Here is a 19085-nt window from a genome sequence, read left to right on the forward strand (position 1 = left end):
AATACAGTCTCAGTGGTGATGGGGAATGCTATGAGGACTAGGTGACAAACATAGACTCTTCCAATGGCCCCAGCCTCCCATCAGAACCTGTGGTTACAGATAGCCAGAAATAATATCCACCAGCTGCTGCTCTTCTCTATGCTCTGAAAGATTAGAACTGGGAGGCTTCTAAGCAGCACCAAGCAGGAACTATGCCTGGCAGCATCCATGTCTCAGGTTTTTTTTTTCTCTGATGATTTTTCCATTCACATGAGTATCTGAAGAAAGCACAGAATGACTTTGTTCAGTATCTTACTTCTCAGCTGCTCAATCATCAGCTGCCACAGCTCCACTGTTCTTGCAAGGTTAGGTCTCCTCAAATCACCATTTTTTTCTCACTTACATTACTACGATTTTGTATATAAACAACACGATGGATGCAGTTGTATTGGGCAAGAGAGAGTACAACGGAAGCATAGGACAAGGCGAATTCTCATTGTGAGTTCTGCATTTCTGCTTATTTTCATCAAGTTGCATTCAAATCCCCCTTGTTTTATGCAAAGAAAATTTTCAGCATGTCTCACACTAATTAACGGAGTATATCTGTATATGTAATATGTGCGTAGCCCAGTTACGTCACTTCGTGAGAGCATGGTGATGCTGCTGTACAATGCAGATAGATCATTAATATCACAAGCAGGTGTTTTTCAGTTAGTTCATTGTTCATTTTTTCTACTTAGCCAGCACAAATATGAACTGCTGCCTGTTTTAACTAATAACCCACAAATCACCACAGAACTGAAGATGAAAGCAGTTGTTGAGTCAGGAACTATGGATGTTGATTTTAGTCTTGACAATGGAGGAAGCATTATTCTAAGGCTGCAGTTCCTACTCAGTGATGAAGATCGCAGACGGGTCCAAGAAATGGTAATGTGGTTCTTTTTAGGGTATTTTCATGTTAGTTCAAACCACAAGTCCTTTTTAATTCATTATTATAATTCCATCTTAATTTGAATTATCTAGCTTGTGTTTATACTGTTTTCCCTTTATTCAGAGGAACTCTGCAGTGAAAAGAAAGCAGCAAGAGCTGCTTTCTGATGGTTATGTACTTTCTCAAGGTAACCTGTCAAACTGTGTTCAAATTATGTCTCATTTTTTTGTTGCAAACACGATTTTAGGGATCTACTGAACAGACTATATGCTTCAGATGTGCCAATGTTAAGCAGTTAATGTCTTAGCTAATAAGAACATAATATTTAATCCACATATATTAGTATTTAAATATATGTGAGATGTTGTATAAGTTCCCAAATATCTGACCTTTGCTGTGTGTAGTGTACAATTCATCAAACTCGTATTTAGGCTGTGTAACTGGAATGCTAATGTCTGAAATTTAATCACTGATAAAATGTACAATTTGTATGGATAACTTTCTTTTCTTATAGGTGATTTTGAAAATTTTCAGACAGCTTGTTGTCTAAACAAGTCGAAAATATCTCCAACATTTCGAGAGAAGGAGATGAATCTTCAGTTAGGAAGAGCATGTCACTGGATGATTTGCAGGAGAAGGCTGTTTTCTCTGCAATTATTGTAGATCCCCAGATGAAAGACACAAAAGAATCACCGGAGCAAAGTGGATCAAATAGTGCAGTGCAGAAAATGATAAGTGCCTTTCAAAGCAGCTCTCCACAGGTATAATACTTGTATCAATAGATCAATAATGCAGGGCAAAACCACTCCTAATATACTCCGTCCGTTCATAAATATTTGACGTTTAGGATATTTTGTTAAATTTTTGAAGCTTTGATCAACAATAGTTTCTCAAATGCTTGGTTTATTTTATTTTTTTAAAAAAAATGATATGCACATTTTTGACTTGAGTACTATCATAGTATCACAAATTCATTAGATTTTATGAACTTATTTTAATACAAAATGGATTGACAAAGTTTCAAAAGTTTGACCAAATCTTATCCTGAACATCAAATAATTATGAATAGAGGAAGTACTAGTACAATTTATCTACATAGTCTTCCATGGTCTTGCAGGATCTGACGCGGATCAAATCAGAAAGCTCACTAAAAGGGCTGTCTGCTTCTTCAGAGAATTTCACCCAGTCTTCTTCAGACAAGTCATCTAGTTCACTAGCAACCCAGGATGTTTCAGGCCACACAGAGGCAGGTCTTGTGGCTGGGACATCAGGCAAAATGCAGCTTCCTCCTGGTGACAAAAGCTTCAGTAACAAAAGATCAAATGCAACCGAGCAACAGGCCGTTCTGTCAACCACATCTGAAGGCAGAATCCGTAGGCTATTCAGAGAGAAGGACCTCGATAATTCAGAGATGGTGATCACAGTCCAAAACCGGAGCAAGAAGCGGTCGATGCCGAAGCGTCGTCGCGCCGCCATTGGCCCTTACTCTCTTGAACACATGCATCCCCATGTCTGCATCACCACTGCAAGCAGGCAGCTGAGAGAGCTTGTTGAGCTTGAGCCACCCTTGGATTCGTTTGTGTTTGTAGGACAAGTTGATATCAAGAGACCAAATGTGAGGGGAGGAGCTAGCATGCAAGATCAGGTATGATTATGAGAGAAATTTTATGAATCTAGAGAAAGTATCTGTTGGTACTAAAATTTTAATGTTATGAGTCTACAGAAAGTATCTGTCGGTACTAAAATTTTAACTAAAAAATTTGATGCCTCGAGACACTAGTATCTGGAGATATCAAGTTTTACATTAGAAAATATAGTACCTCTCGATGTCTTCTCCAAAATGATAAAATTATCCTTAAACTGATAGTTTCAGCTTAGCCTGCTGATCCCTGAACTTATGCACTCCCATGCCAAACTTGTGAAATGTGAAGCAGGGCACAAGCGACAGTAAAACGAAAAATGAGATGGTTTCTGCTCGAGGTGATGATCATGGTTTTCCAATATTGGATGGGCGGTTGATTAATCAGGCAAGTCAGTTGTCGATGTGTGCTGACATTTTCTCCTCTTTTTCTTTCCCCTCTCTGACTATCTGAATTTATGTTGTGCAGGGAGTGCGTGTTGTCATTGTGATCATAGCTTGCGGAGCAATATTTCTGAACAACAGATAAGGGTAGCAGGACATGTACATTTAGATTGTGTGTGTGTGTTTTTCTTTTTCAAGTTTCAGTAAGTAATGCAACTGCTATACACCTCCATCCCTAAAAAAATTAACTTCCGAGAATGAATCTAAACAACAAAGTGAACAAACGTGTGTCCGAGTTTATCTTAGAAGTTGCCTTTTTTTTTTTAAGGACAGATGAGTAATTCTTGTGCTTGCGGTGGTGTGCCGTATGCATTGCAGCAGTTGCGTTTTATCAGGTTTGGTGTTTTTTTTTTTTATCTCAAACCGTGCTCTTTATTGATATGTTGGTTCAGTGTAATCACGAACCACCAAAGACCTTACAAAACACGGGAGGGGGTCAGTCCAAATGGACATCTGACCCGGGTCCCAATTAGCCCCTCGACGAGCCAGTTCATGAGCACAACTATTACAAGATCGATAGGCGAAAGACACATCAACCTTTACAAAGTACACCAAAGACATCAATCTGATTTGCTTGAAGATGACACCAGCCGTAGCTTGATCATAATCAGCTGATTTGAGAGCTTGCACTAGGACAGAGCAATCAGTTTCTACTGAGACATGAGAAATTCCGTTGTTTGCTGCGGCGCGCAGAGCATAAAGACATGCCGTAGCCTCTGCACACAAAGCATCATGCACCAGCTCAATTCTCCCAGCTCCAGCTAGTGGTCCCGTACTACAAATCCCCATCCACCGGTCTTGCCTTCATCAAAGAAAGCCCCATCAAAATTCAGCTTCAGTTCGCCCAGGATAGGGGGATGCCATTTCCTCTGCGCTTGAACGTTTGGTCGAGATTTGGCCGGGCTCAACAGGGAAGTTTCAGAAACCATCCTCATGACTCTGTCATACACTTGCTCAGCTGATCTGCGATCTTCCCCAGCGTTTACTTTATTCCTTGCATCCCACCAGTTCCAAAGAAACAGCACAGTGGTCAGCATTTTATCCTCCTTCATATTCAGAATATGTTTGCACACATCCAAAGCAGAACTGTACTGCATCAGCTCTAACCTGATATGCTTCAAATTCATCACTCTCCAGCCAGCTTTAACATATTTGCATTTGAAGAAGCAGTGGCCACCATCCTCATTCAGACGATGGCAGACAGGGCATCGTGTGTCAATCTCCATGCCTCTTCTGTCAATGTTCATGCGCAGTGGCAGGGTATTGTGGGCAAAACGCCAGAGGAAGTGCTTCACCTTCGGGAAATAATGTAGACGCCATAGCTTCCCCCAATCCAGGCTCGCCGTGCGAGCAACACCCGACGAGGATTCTCCCGTTTGTCGAGACGCTAGATGCTCTCGCTGATCCTCTAGAGTATGATATGCCGATTTAACCGTGAAGATACCTGCCATGCTGCAAAATCTTCTGACCCCATATTCAGCGGTATAGCTAGGATATTCCTCACATCCTCCTCCCAGAAAATATCCTGGATCAATTCTTTGTCCCATTCTCCAAGTCTGCTACCCGGTTCAGTATTGTGCCTCCTCTTGGAGTAATTGGCCGTCGGGTTATACCTGATGGAATCCAAGGATCCTTCCATATATCAATTTCAGAACCATCGCCAACCCGCCATATCAGACCAGACTTCAGCGCCTGTACACCACGCACGATACTCCTCCATGAATAGGAAATACCTGGGCCTTCCTTCACCTCCAAATCTGGAAAATACTTAGCTTTTAAAACTCTTGCACATAGAGAGTCTGGGTTGGACAGAAGCCGCCAAGCCTGGCGAGATTAAACGGATGCAGGTCTCTGTAACCCAGCCCCCCCTTCTCCTTCCGACTGCACAACCTATCCCAGGCTATCCAGTGCATCTTATTTTCCCGATCGTGTTGCGCCCAAAAGAAGCGGCAAATGAGACTGCTAATTTCATCACACAAAGTTTTTGTCAGATCGAAACAAGACATCGCGAAGGAGGGAATCGCCTGTGCAACCGCCTTGATTAAAATGTCCTTCCCAGCCCGTGACAAAAGTTTTTCCTTCCAACCTTGAATTTTCCTCCACACCCTCTCCTTCAGATAACTGAAGGTTTTTGATTTTGATCTCCCCATATACACCGGCAAACCTAGATACTTTTCATTCCATGCTTCAACTCCAATATCCAGTGCCCCTCTGAACTTCTCCCTGTCATTTTCCTTGGTGTTCATGCTGAACATTACTGAAGATTTCTCTTTATTAATGGTTTGCCCCGAGCATCGTTCATACAAGGAAAGAACATTCTGCAGACACTCAGCACTCCGTTCATCTGCCTTTAGGAGTAACAACGAGTCATCCGCAAACAGTAAATGCTTGTTGACAAACCTTCACCCCGGATAGATCACCCCTTTCTTCTGCCGCATTCAGCAGGGACGAGAACACCTCTGCACATAGCAGGAATAAATATGGCGAGATGGGATCCCCTTGACGCAGGCCTCTTATAGGAATGATCTGCTCAGTATAGGTTTGGTGTTTTTTTTGTCAGGAATAAAGGACAGGGACTTAGATTGCCTGCATCGTTGATGTTTTGTAGTTTCTCATGTCTGTCATACTACTACTACTAGTACACTCTTTTTGTTATATAGAGAGGTCAATCGCACAAATATATATGTACATGTCTGATTGTTTAGGTGATGTTTGGATCCATGGACTTAACTTTAATCTCTGTATTTAGACACTAATTTAGAGTATTAAATATAGACTATTTACAAAACTAATTACATAAATGAAAGCTAATTTGCGAGACAAATTTTTTAAGCCTAACTAATTTATAATTAGAGAATGTTTACTGTAGCACCACATAGACTAATTATGGATTAATTAGGCTCAATAGATTCGTCTCGCGAATTAGTCCAAGATTACGGATGGGTTTTATTAATAGTCTACGTTTAATATTTATAATTAGTGTCCAAACATCCGATGTGATAGGGACTTAAAAGTTTTAATCCTATCTAAACAGGGTCTTAAACAACTGAACCTGAACACATCTGAACCTGAACACATGGCAACTACGACAAATATCCCGCTTTGCAACAAAAGCATACGAATAGCGCAACAATTAAAGAACGGAATTTACTAGATTTCACGCGTCTCAAAATTTCTAAGTTTTCATCTACATAAAATTGCACATAGCTTAAATTAAAATCGCAGTGATATGTAATGTACAACTTTAGATCATTACTCGTTGTATGTAGTTTGAATACTTTTTCATTTATTTCATAGATACTAGCAGAGGGCCCATGCGTTGCAACGGGATTTGAGAAAAAAAATATAGTAACGGTTTCACCTCGTGATCAAGTATATTTGATAGGTACAATGGTATCATCTTAAGGATGTCCGACCGTGTTACAGCGTGGGCACAGCTAACAGCTAACAGGCGCACACTAAAATTCATCATATAGCCTGAATCATCTATCGTGTGTGAGGCTTTCATCGTTGCTTCGGTAGTACACTGGAGCCAGACAATAGCGTCGTACGTATATTATTTTTGATTGGAAACTCATCTTCTAAAGTAACAACTCGTATGTATGTATATTGTGCTGGTACTCATGGTGATGGTGGTCAGTCCTAGATGAAACCAAAAATTAGATGATTAGCAGAAACACTACCAGAAAAACCATTTTCCCACCAGAAAAACCATTTTCCCAGATGATGACATTTTTTTCTAAGTAGGTAGGCCTCTCGGAGCTAAATGGCCACCTGCAAAAATAACAACCGTGGGCGATATCGTTGTCCGCATGCAAAAATACCTCTTAAGAGATCCACCTGCAAAATAGCTTAGGCATCATAAAAATCGTCGCAACAGTCAAAAAAAAAAAAAACTAAGTCCTCTCCCTCACCTCCCACCTCTCCCTCAACTCCTCCCTCTCTCCCCTGCGTCCCGTACCTCCCACGTCCCTCTCTCCCCCCACCTCTCTCTCTCTATCGGCGGTAGCGGCTACCACAAGTGGCGGTGGCGGCTCCACCCGGACGCGACTCTCGTCCCCTCCCTCCCAGATCTGGCCGAAGCGGGGAGGCGGGAGGGCAGCGGCGGCAGCAGATCCGGCCGGAGGGAGGGGGAGGGCGGTGGCGACGGCGGCTCCAAGCGACTACCCGTGCAGCTCCCCTCCCCTCCTCCTAGATCTGGCGGAGGGAGGTGGCGACTGCTGCTCCTAGCGGTGGCGGCGGCGGCTTCCCCTCCCCTCCCTCCCTCCCGGTAGTGTTGGTGGCAGTTAACCTCCCTCCCTCCGCTCCCAGATCTGGCCAGAGGGGGAGCGGCGGCGGCGCCCCTGCAACAGCCTCCCCTCACCTCCTCCCCCTCTCCCTAACCCTAGATCCAGCCGGAGTTGGGAGGGCTGCAACGGCGGCGTGGCCGGAGGTGGGTAGGGTGGGGGTGGGGGTGGCGATTTTTTTTGTTCGCCCAACACATTTTCGCAGGCGGGGTGGTTATGGCGCCTGCGAAGATTGTGATGCCGCCCAGGCGGGCCATTGGGCTGCCTGCGAATATTTTCGCAGACTTATGCGTACATGTGGACCTTCCCCCGCCAGGGAAAATGCTTTTTGGCCCCATGGAAAAACACATTTTCTAGTAGTGAAACGTAATTTAATCGAACTCTTCGATAGTATTGCCAATGTATATAATTATTGCATGGACAACGATGCTCGACGGAGACACATACGTGGATAAAGCGGAGCCACGGATGGACTCGCGACATACCAATCGGACTAAACGGAAACAACTTCAATCGTGCTGTTGCTAGTCAAAATTTGGAAAATCCAATTATATACCAATGTATACCAACGCAAAAACCAATTCAAACACGGACAATGTACCAAAGTAGTGGTAGAAACATCTTCAATTTCTATAATATAGAAAAATGCCCGTGCGTTGCAATGGGTGAATGTTATTTTAATCTTATTATTGTTATACGGTTTTAGCTAGGATAAAATTTACGGTGGGAATTCGCTTAGATTTTTTTTTATAAAATCATGAGCTGCAATTAGGAATCTGACTTCCATATCAAGTTAGCATGCATGTTTTTTTAAAAAATTTCTTATCTGACTTCTTTTGTATTTTCAAAAGCAAACGAACTTAAAATCTGACTCGTACACTGATCTGTATTTTCAAAAGCGGAGGAACTTAAAAACCAACTCAAATACAAATGACGTATCAAAATACCAGCAAAAACATCTTCAATTTTTATAATAGTAGAGATTTCAATCGGGTGTAGTGTAACAATTAATGGCACAATGTGGGATGACACGAGATGATGAGAGTCGAGTAGCAGACGAAAATTCCATCAGAAGTCTTATGAATTTTTTTTTAATTAAGTATAGATAGATGGATACTGAATGCAAATTTGATACATGAAATTTAGCTCCGAGGAAGTGGAAAATATAGATTTGGGAGTAATAACCGAAATATTTCTTCTTTAATTTAATTTGGGATGTGTAACTCATTTGCATAAACTATAGTTCCATACTAATGGCTATAACTTTAGTGCACGCTGCATGCACGCATACATGAAACTCTCATCTGACAAATCAATTCTTGGCAGTCAGCAGCAATGCCGCATGATCATCAGTGACGCCATGCTTTTCTCCATTGCATGCAAGACGATGCAAACTGCAAACATGATCGGTAATGATCGTGAAAGGCACGGTCCGGTGGGCCATGCGACACACGAGCCGGAGACAGAACACAGAGCGGACGAAAAAAAAAAGATGGTGACGCTGAGACGTGAGATATCGGGAGTCAAGACATGACGCAAAATCTGCCTTCCATCTCCATCGCGCGTCTGGATTCTGCGTGCCACGGACAAGTCAAGCCCAAGCCGAATAGAAATCAAACACAAATTTTCACGATGTACGAAAAAACTCTGATAAAAACATCTTAAACTTTTATAAAAACTTTTATAATAGTAAAGATAGTGTTATATAATAGTAGAGAAAGATATAAAAGTAGAGATAGGGATATATAATAGTAGAGAAAGATAAAAGTTAACATAAAAGTTCGAAGAAAAAGGCTACGATATAAACATGTCCAGGAATATCACGAAGCATGCATTGAGCATGTTGTCACATATGCATCAGCCAACAAAGCATATATGAATCGTGGATGGCACCCAACCCAATGGCATCTCTACTGGTACTAATATAATATATAAGTAAATTAATAAGTACGGAGTATATAAGTAGATAAGAGACAAATCAATAAAAAAATCTATGTTACGCAACTGCGCTGTTATTAAGCTTGCAAATTCTGAGAGGAAGAAGCTTAAGCAATCAAGGGCTTATACACTGTGGTTTGCGCCTGGTTGGTCGATGGTGTCCATCAGTGTAGATCATCGAGAGGTCTCGACGCTGGTAGGGTAGCGTAACGTGCTTCGTCGATATACGTAAGTAGTGAGGGCACACGAGGTGCGAGCGCGATTGTCCGTCCGGCGGCGGCGTTCATGGAAGGTATTATGTCAGCGGAAGGGTGTCCGAGCATGACCGAGTCGAAGAGAGGCTTGGACGGACTACGACACTGAAAGGATCTTGATGTCACCTAGAGGGGGGTGAATAGGCGTTCTCAAATTTTTTCACAACTTAATAGCATATTAGAGTGATGAGAACTTTCAATTCAAATCGGAACTTCCGGTATGGTAACACTAAAAGAGATCTTATGATAGGTGGCGTTTCATTTACGTCATAAACATTAAATTTACGTCATGTTGTGTAATCTTTGACGCTCGCGTGACGAATTTTCATTCATTACCTATCATGCGTCTCTAATGGCGTTTGTCAGAGGGGTGACCCTCTCTAGCGGGAGGCTGTGAGGCCCCCTTTGTGAGTTCGGCCGGGGGCAGCGGGTGAGATTCGAGGATTCGGTGAGCGAAGCCGTGTGATATTGAGGGGGTCGAGCCCACAAAGACGATGAGACCAAAAGGGTTTATATAGGTTCGGGCCGCTAACAAGCGTAATACCCTACTCCTGTGCTATGCTCCTTGAGTGAAGGATTACAAGCTCTCCTTGTTGGAGTAAAATGTGGTGTTGATCATCAGGGCTAGAGACTGCTCTGGAGCGTCCAATGGATCGTCTCGTATCCGTCCCTCCCCCTTTTACTAGGCCTGGACTTCCTTTTATACCTCAAGGGGTTACCACATGGGCCCAAAAACCTAGCTCCGGTGGAGAAGTGCTTTGTATTAAATGCCTGTCTTGTCTCTTGACTTGGGAAGCAAGCGCACGTCATCTTTATGATGGGGCCTATCAAATCTTGCTGCCTGACACGAAGGGCGCCCATGTCAGCTGCTATTAATAGGAGAAGACTTCCGGGTCCCTATTTGCACCGGGAAACGGGAACCCCAATTGACCAGGGCGGATGGACCGACTCTGGCCGGGATGAGAGGTTAAGACCTCTCGTCATCATGACTGATGGGACAAGACAGGGAGCTCGCCCCCTGACCCATGCAATAGTACGCCTGACACCCCGTGTCCCATTAGTCATTCAACCGGTCACAAACCAATTTAGCGCGTGCTGCACGCCCCATTAAATGCGGCGTGGCGCGCCTGCTCAGGTCGTCATTAATGCGGGTAGGTGAGCGCTCGAAGGTGGCCACCTAACCCACCGCACGTGGCAACCCGCTGAAGGGGTCGGGGGAGCCCGACCCCTAGTCACATGAGGGAGTGGCGTCCGCCCCGCCTAGTCTAGAGACCCCCAGGCCCATATCACCGACAGTATTCTATGACGAAACCTTTTTTTTTTGTCATTAATCTAGTGACGATCCTTCTGTCGTCGTAGAGTTATGACGCCCATTTTCGTCACTATCAAGCCTAAAAATCGTCATAAGATTCTATGTGGCCTGTTAAGGCCCATGTAGTGAGCAACCTGTTTATGGGCTAGGTCTATTGTAAATCCAATTAGATTTTTAATAAATTCAGCCCAATTATACAATATCCATCTATATTAAGTGAGCTATACATATTCAAAAGGCCCAATAGACCCAAGCATTGCAATGAAATTGAATTTGGGCCATGCATACTCAAGAAGCCCATATATCAAACAGAACGAGCTCAGTTAAAATCCAATACAAAACCCAATTAACATTCACATATCTGACATCTTATAGCCCAATTAACAACATTCAGCTCACATTAATACAAATTCACAAAACAGGCTATCACAAATTCAGAAAAAAAAACAAAGATCGCAGGTTATCCTCAAGTCAGTTACATGACAAGTCAGTTAATTACATCCACAAATCACTATCCAAAACATGTTCAATTACATCACAGGTTCATTGACCATACCGGAAGTTTTGGTCTCAACCGAAAAGTTCGGCGGATAACGGAATAAACACTAACTATAAACTTGTAGCTCGAACAAACAAAATGTATATTAATCAAAAGGTGACAAACAAGGTATCTAAACAAGATATAAAATCACCAACTATATTAATTAAGCATGCAAATAGATCGGGTAAAAACAAGCTCAAGCACAATATGAGAGATGGTAAGAACGAGCAAACCTAAGAGAGGAGACACATTGATTTGTTTCCCGAAGTTCGGATCCACGGATCCTATGTCTCCGTTGAGGGGCCACAAGGCCGGGTCTATTTTAACCCTTTCCTCACGAGGTTGCACAAATGCACTCCTCGGTTTCACTCTTGATTTTTTCCCTTGCGGAGGTGAAATCGAAGCCTTTACAAACTTTATGTGGCACACCACAACCTTGGGTGCTCACCGGCGACGCCTAGCCGTCTAGGAGACCTTAGTCTCAAGAGTAACAAATACAATCGAAGATTTGCTTGCTATGAACTTGAGTGCTCAAAGTATGGAGTGAAGCTCACTAGCTCTCAACTTCTCAATCTCTCAATCCAACTCTCTCCCCTTCTCAAATCCCTCTCACAAAGAGGCACCACAAAGGATGGAGTGAAGCTCACTAGCTCTCAACTTCTCAATCTCTCAATCCAACTCTCTCCCCTTCTCAAATCCCTCTCACAAAGAGGCACTACAAAGGTAGGGAAATGAGGATAGCTATTTGGCTTTGGATGTATCTAATGTTGTCCAAGAACAGCAGCCACTCAAAGGAGGGGTGGAGGAGTTTATATACCCGAGCCTCCCAAAAATTAGCCGTTGGAGGCCAAGACTGTAATTTTCGGAATTTCCGAAAAGCATTTTCAGAAAAAACTGAAAATTTATATAAGCAAATCTCAGTTTCGTAGCCATTTTTGGAATTTTCGATAATTTTTCGGAATTTCCGGAAAGCACAGAGTAAAACGTCCATAACTTTTTTGCTCGGGAGTCCGTTTTTTATGATCTTGGATTCTATGGAAAGCTCACTCAGAGGACTAACCAACTCAACCAAAAACAAAGTCTAAAACCACTTAAAGGATATGTTAAATCTTGGGTTTCTCTTAAGGTAGCATTATGATAGGTCACTTTGAGCACCGAGACATACACAAACACCTCAACATTGCATCCCTCTTAATAGTACGGCATTCCTAAACTCAAATGTAAATAGGAAGAGAATTATACCAATAGGAATGCCTTCTTCCCATCTTTCTTTCATGGGACAATTTCGTTTTTGCCCCCACTTTCATCTTCAATATTGATTTTGCCCCTACTTTTTAGGGTTTTCGTTTTTGCCCCCACCTTTTTGAACTGGAAGAGGCGTTTACCCCTGCTTTGGATGGAAGTTAGTGGGACCGGGTATATGGCAGTAAAAAAATAGAGAAATAAATGAAATAAATTTTTTTCGAATTTGTGTTTTACTTTTTTACCCCTGGCACTAGTCTAATGGAGAATCGATTCTTTCCCCCAACCTCGCTGCTTCTCTCGATTGTACAGGCAGCGGCGGCGACCTGGCAGCGGCGGCGGCTAGGGCGCAGCTCCTCCCGTCAGCGGCAGCGAGCAGCGGCCAAGCGGCTACGAGCGGCGGGGAGAGGGTAGGTGGCGGCGGTGGGTGCACGGGAGAAACGAAGCTCTCCTGGTAGACATGTTGCGTCGCGAGGAGACATCGTCACCATCGTCGTCGTCACCGCCGAACTCCCTGTCGGCGGCCACCACCTCGCCCCTCTTGAGTCTTTTGAGGTTGTAAACCCCATACCGATGCCCCTGACTTGACCGGAGCAGTGCGTCCCCACCACCGCTGTCGTCGCTCATGTGGGCGACGAAGAACCCCATCATCCTGGCCACGTCGCCGAGGAACCCGGCGGCGACGCGGTACACGCATTCCCATGCCTCCTCGTCGTAGTCCCGGAGCAGCCACAGCGCCAACACTCCGTCGCCGTCTGCGTCGTACGACGAAGCGGCCATGGTGCCCTGTACTCCGTTGAGCTGGCTGGTCCAGTCGGCATCTTGGGAGTAGTCGCACGGCCTGCGCATCGTGCGGAACTCCTCTGCCGCCGTATCGAACACCAGCACAGTGCGGAACACCTCCCCCGTCAGGACGTTCTAGTGGAGGCAGCCGCACAGGGTCATCGGCGTCCGGACGTTCTAGTGGACCTCAGCCGTGCAGGGTCACCGGTAGGTGATGCCACGATGTGTTCGAGGTAAGGTACATGTCGCCGTTTGGCGGCCCCAGCAGCCTCGCCATTTTCTTGCCCCTGGCAATAGTCTAACAGATAATAATTTTCCAAAGCCATGTATAATGGAAGCAAAAACAACATCAATGAATAGAGATGGAAGAGGGTATAAATGTCCTACTTAACACCGTTAACTCCTCCATCCAAAACAGGGGCAAAAGCCTCTTCCGGTTCAAAAAAAACTGGGGGCAAAAATGAAAACCCTAAAAAGTAGGGGCAAAATCAATATTGGAGATGAAAGTGGGGGCAAAAACGAAATTGTCCCTTCTTTCATCGTCTTAAGGGACGCCAATGCTAAAACCGTTTCACCATATCTTTTTCAAATGATTGATGCGGTTACTTGTAGCTTCAAATGGCCTCGCACGGTCCATCATGACAAAGCCGTCACTTGCCCTTCATCACTGGATTTGGTTCTTGTCACGCCTTGAAGTTCTTCTCCCTAGCCAAAATTCAATTAATAAATTGTTGCAAGAAATTATTTGTTTAAAGGCAAGAGAGAAACCCTAAATCAAAAAAATGCAAATAATAATCAGAATCAACATGTGGAATTTTTCTTGAGTTCTAAATGTCAAAATATGCTAACAGGATTTTTAGTGGAATTTTCAGAGCCATGGAAATAATTTTAACCAATTAAAAATGAGCATGTGCATTATTTAATCCCAAGAAAATCCCCCTTTTCATTTTCTCTTCTTTTTCCTCCCTTTTTCCTTTTTCTTGGGCCGTAAACCCACTCCCTTGCGCGCCCGATTGCTCGCTGGGCCGGCCCACTCCCTCCCTCCTCTCTCCAAGTCACCGACAGGTGGGGCCCACCTGTCGGCCCCGTCTTCCTCTTCCAACCGGCAGCAACTGCCGCCCACGCCGCCGCTTCCTCCGCATCCACGCCCCCACTCCGCGCCCACACGCCCCCCCACGTCGCCGCCCCCACGCCCCGCCTTCTCCCGCCCACGCGCACGCGCCCGCAAAGGCGGGATTCAATTCGAATCCCCCCGCTCTCTCTCCACCTCCCACGTCGCCGGCGAAATCGGGAGCCTCCCCGGCCACGTCTGCCTCCCCGGCCACGTCCGCCTCCCCCTCCGCCTATAAAACGCTCCCCGTGTCCCCCTCTCTCTTTTTTCGCTTTCGCCGAGCTTCCCCGTGCCCTCCTTTGCTCCCGAGCCGCTTCACTCATCGCCGCCGCCCTCCGGCCGTGCTCCGGCCGTCGCTAGCCGTCACTAGCCGCCGCGTGAAGCCTCACCGCGTCCGCCATCCGCCCAGCCAAATCCACCGTCAGGGCCTGCTTCACCCCGCACGCCGGTGAGTACCACCATTGCCGCCGCCTTCGGCCATGGGTTTCGGTCGCTGTGGACTCCCTCTCTTTCCCTCTAACCTCTCTCTTTTCCTCTCTTAGGGTGTCCCGTAGCTCGGCCGCCGTTCGTCGTCGCCCTCCGGTCGCTCGCCGTCGCCGTTAGTCGTCGCCTCCTCCCGCGCCGGCCGAACCCCGGTGAGGCACCCCCTCCCCTTTTTCCCCCTTCCTCTCCCTCCTAGCGCCGAGCCGCGCCGTCGTCGTCGTCCGGCGCTTCACCGTCGTGCCGCCGCGTCGCCGCGTGCCGCCGCTTGTCGCCGGTCATGCCGGCTGCCGCCGCCACTTCCGCGCGCACCGTTGCCCCATGGCCGGCCGGCCGACTTGGAGCCGTGCCGAGCCAGGCACCACGTCCCCTCCCTTGGAGCCGCTTCTAGTAGGGCCTGCCTGCCAGCCGCCCCCTCTCCGCTTAAAAATGGTTTTGTTTCCTGTTTCAGTAGTCTTATAGCATGTTTTGCTTGTGTGCTTTGTTTGTCGCATAGATTTCGGCCGTTTCGTCGATCCGCGGTTTCTTGAAGACGTTGCTGTGGTCTCATCAGTGCGAGAGCAAGGCAAGTCATGCATTATAATTGATCATATTGTACCCAATTTACAAATGTCCCGCATTTCTATTAAAGGTTGCATTATTTCATAATATCATGTGGGATGGGTCCTACTACTCAGCCATATATATTGTTTACCTTATACCATTGATAACTTGGGTATCAAAATGATTAGATGTTGGATTAGGGATTGCTTAGCCATGCTTAGTTCAAGTAGTACACAAAGGGGGAATTACATTAATGCATAGACATTATTGGTATAGCTTTGGATTAGTGCCACCGTAATGGTGTTAGTTAATTAAAATACACTACGTGGTGGGCTGTGGGTGCATGGTTTTTCTAGTCGTGCCCATGGCGATTAAGGACCGGTTCGCGGGATGCCCTGGAAGAACTTATCGTACTTACCACAAGCCAGCGTGGGCAACGGCTGGGCTTGTAGTGTAGCTTTCCTCTAGCCGACGTACCCGGGCGAGAGTGGGCGTGATGGAGTTGGGTCGGCCGAGGTGTCTGGTTGATCGGCTTCCGGATTCACCGCGGCACGAGAGGGGGGCTGCCCGTTGCCTGCTGGGGACAGGGGCGAACCCTGAGGTGTGGTGCGATCGGTTAGAGGGGGCTATGCGAAGGGTCCTGTCATGGTCTCTTTCTGGTATGTCGTGGTGGCATGTCGGCGCACGGAAACATGTCGTGGGGCTGTGTCTTGTGGGTACAGTTGTACACCTCTGATCAGAGTAAAACTATTCGAATAGCCATGCCCGCGGTTATGGGCGGTCGACCAGATTCACCGTGATTAGTCTCACCCTAGTTAGCTATTGAATTGGTGTAGTTCAGGTGGTTGGTTGGGCCTGTTGCAACGTGGTGTAGCGTTGAGCAGTGATTGGTTAATATGGATTAATTACTACAACTGTTTTACTGCTTTCAACTACTGCTTTTAAATGCCTGCTTTGTGCAAATGAACCTTTAGCCTCCCTTGGATATATCCTGCATCATACCTTCTCTTCCGGTATGACTTGCTGGGTACAGTGGGTAGTACTCAGTCTTACTCTCTTTTCCCCCACACCAGAGTTGAAGTTCTTCTCAGTTGGAGATGTCTCGAAGAAGTTGGTTTCGTCGCTGCTGTCAAGGATGCCTATGGAATGGAATTGCCCGCTGCAGGAGTCAAGTCTTCAGACTTAGCTCGCTTTTATCTTTTCCGCTGCATTTGTAATCTTTTATATTTTTGTAAGACGTGGATCTGTATGTCAACAATTGTCATTTGTGTACCCTAGCTGGTCCTGGACAGGGGGTTTAATGCACATTCAGCTTAGAAATTCTGGTTCGTGAATTTCTGGGCGTGACAGTTCTTCGGCGCCAAGCCCCTTGCTTGCCCTTCACCGCCGCATGGTCCATCGTGACTGAGCTTCACATGGCCTTCACCGTCTTGCCATGGTAGCCACTTCGTATCCCACATCTTCAATATCTTCACTTTGTCATTCTTGGTATTGTTAGGTGTAATTATATCACTTGAGCATCAACATATTTGCAATCCTTGGGACCTATTTCTTTCATTCAACTAAATAAAATTATTAGTCCCAATGATCCGGTTGGCAACCTCCACATGTTGACCAACCCATCACATGTATAAAAAAATATGAATAAATGATGAGTATTAATCAATACCACAAGTGTCATATACTCAAATATATGCTCAAATGTAAAGATCCCAATTAAATGAAAGTGAATAACTTGGATCGATTACATGCATAACTAAAATATATGATTTGCTCCTCCTAAATGTATGCATACAAAATGTTTGTATGAAGCAAGAGTATGCATAAAAGAATGAAACATTAGGAGCTTACCCTATACAAGAATAGAATGCATTTATCAAATATAAGCACTAAAATAAATGTATACCTTCATCATCTTCATGTTCTGAATGTAAAGAGACTAAACAAGAGAAAAGACTCAAACAAAACATTAGTCTCACATGTATATTGTTATTCACATGGAAATATTATATATGAACGTATCAATATGTACATGAAGAGAAAGAGTGATACATATAGCTTGATCTCCATGCATTTCATCATTGTGATTTAGGTCCACCATCAATGAATATTTCTATCTCAACTCATAAGAAGTTCGGGAATCACCTCTCACACACTCTACTTTCATATCCACATGAGACTAGGCAAAGAAATGCTTATAAAAACATCAGTATCACATAATTGGATTTGTCATTAATCACCAAAACCTAATTAATGGCACTTGAACTTTCAGACACATATTAGTATTGCACGGTTGATGGGCCTCCCGAGAGCTACTCCATTAGGTCTCCCCTAATCCAATCCTATCTGCCGACCCATATATGTGATATATATGATAGGGCTAGCGTGAAAGATGGATGGCGAATACGTATGAAAGACGGACAACGTACCAAGCACCCAACAAAAACATTTTTTATTTTTATAATAGTAGAAATAGAGAGGTGGAACGGTAGAAACACCTCTAATTTTTTATAATACTCCCTCAATCCCAAAAAAAAAAGGCCAATCCTAGCATCCCAATGTAAAATTAGTGGGGAGTAAAAATGCCCAAAATAGCCCTCATTATTGGAAAAAGTAATAATGGTGATAGGTAGGCAATGATATTTAAGAGATAAAACTTCTCGTTTTATGTGCTGAGAGTAGGTAGGATGGTAGAAGTTAGTTTTTTTTGGATAAAATTTAAACTGTAGAAGTTGAGTTTTTTTTGGGACGAAAGGGTAATAGATATAGAGGGGTGGGACTGTAGAAATACTACGAATCTTTTAAGTAGGTAAAAATTATGAATTGTAACTTTATTCCCTATTTAGCTTGTATTAATTAATTGTCCAATCTTTTATCTAAGAAAATAATAGAATTTTGTTTATAAATATGTAATAGGAGGTTGTCATAGAGGATGAGAAAAGTTATAAAAATGATTCAGTTGGCTAAAATTTTGACATCCCCTTAAAGAAAACTTCTGAAATAACAACGAAAAAAAATTGTACAACAAAACCTTAATGGAGAAAGGTAGAGAAAACGTGCATTATGCAGTAAAACCATACACTTTAACGTTTGTGAACACTTGTACTCCTAGACCTGTTACACCTGTACATGTAGGAGATGCCATGCTTCTACGGCTTTACCCCATAATTTCTCATAGATAGTCCTTACAATCTGTGCATAATACCTCCTCTAACATTGACTCCTTGCATGAAAAAAATATGATGAACATTTAACCTACGGTTACACAGATGCATGATATTCATAAGTTTCCTTTTTAACATAAATGAAAATCAACACAAGGAACTTATTGGATATATTAATATAGCACAGTAGACTTAATTTCTACTGTTTTTTTTATAAAAAAGAACACTAGCACCCTAGAGCAGTCTCATCGGTGATGATGTAGAAAGATATGGGTCTTTTCGTCGGCCACCACACTAAACCATCAAGAAAATATTAGGATATATATAATGGACAAGATCGTAGATAGAGATAGATCAAGATGTTTCTTGCCATTTGCATATTTTGTCGTTGTGTTGGAGGTATGTTGTAGGTCGGTGGAATAGAGTGCCCGTGGACCG

At 44.3% G+C, this 19085-nt stretch overlaps 1 protein-coding gene across 14 annotated transcripts; it reads left to right on the plus strand.

Moving 5' to 3' along the window:
- Positions 1 to 3218, plus strand: LOC4338167 (uncharacterized). Of its 14 annotated transcripts, none has more exons than XM_066310698.1 (10): positions 1 to 216; positions 303 to 344; positions 423 to 477; positions 606 to 679; positions 776 to 906; positions 1034 to 1097; positions 1445 to 1671; positions 2028 to 2555; positions 2845 to 2941; positions 3023 to 3218. In XM_066310698.1, exons 1-10 carry the CDS (start codon positions 192 to 194, stop codon positions 3076 to 3078), a joined length of 1299 nt encoding a protein of 432 aa, XP_066166795.1. In that variant the 5' UTR covers positions 1 to 191; the 3' UTR covers positions 3079 to 3218. The 14 variants fall into 14 exon arrangements, with proteins under 14 accessions (XP_066166795.1, XP_066166796.1, XP_066166789.1 ...); XM_066310699.1 differs by having other exon boundaries at positions 2845 to 2937; positions 3019 to 3218; XM_066310692.1 differs by having other exon boundaries at positions 58 to 216; positions 2010 to 2555; positions 2842 to 2941.
- The last annotated feature ends 15867 nt before the right edge of the window (positions 3219 to 19085 follow it).

This window comes from Oryza sativa, chromosome 5 (assembly GCF_034140825.1).
Source record: "Oryza sativa Japonica Group chromosome 5, ASM3414082v1".
Lineage (NCBI taxonomy): Eukaryota > Viridiplantae > Streptophyta > Magnoliopsida > Poales > Poaceae > Oryza > Oryza sativa.

What these genes read in the sequence shown, in the direction of transcription:
- LOC4338167 (XM_066310690.1), top strand. Translation starts at nt 192, where the DNA reads ATGCCTGGCAGCATCCATGTCTCAG. An exon ending in GGACAAGGCGAATTCTCATT is followed by an intron (nt 478 to 605) that starts GTGAGTTCTGCA and finishes ATATGTGCGTAG; the next exon opens with CCCAGTTACGTCACTTCGTG. An exon ending in GAGCTAGCATGCAAGATCAG is followed by an intron (nt 2,556 to 2,841) that starts GTATGATTATGA and finishes TGAAATGTGAAG; the next exon opens with CAGGGCACAAGCGACAGTAA.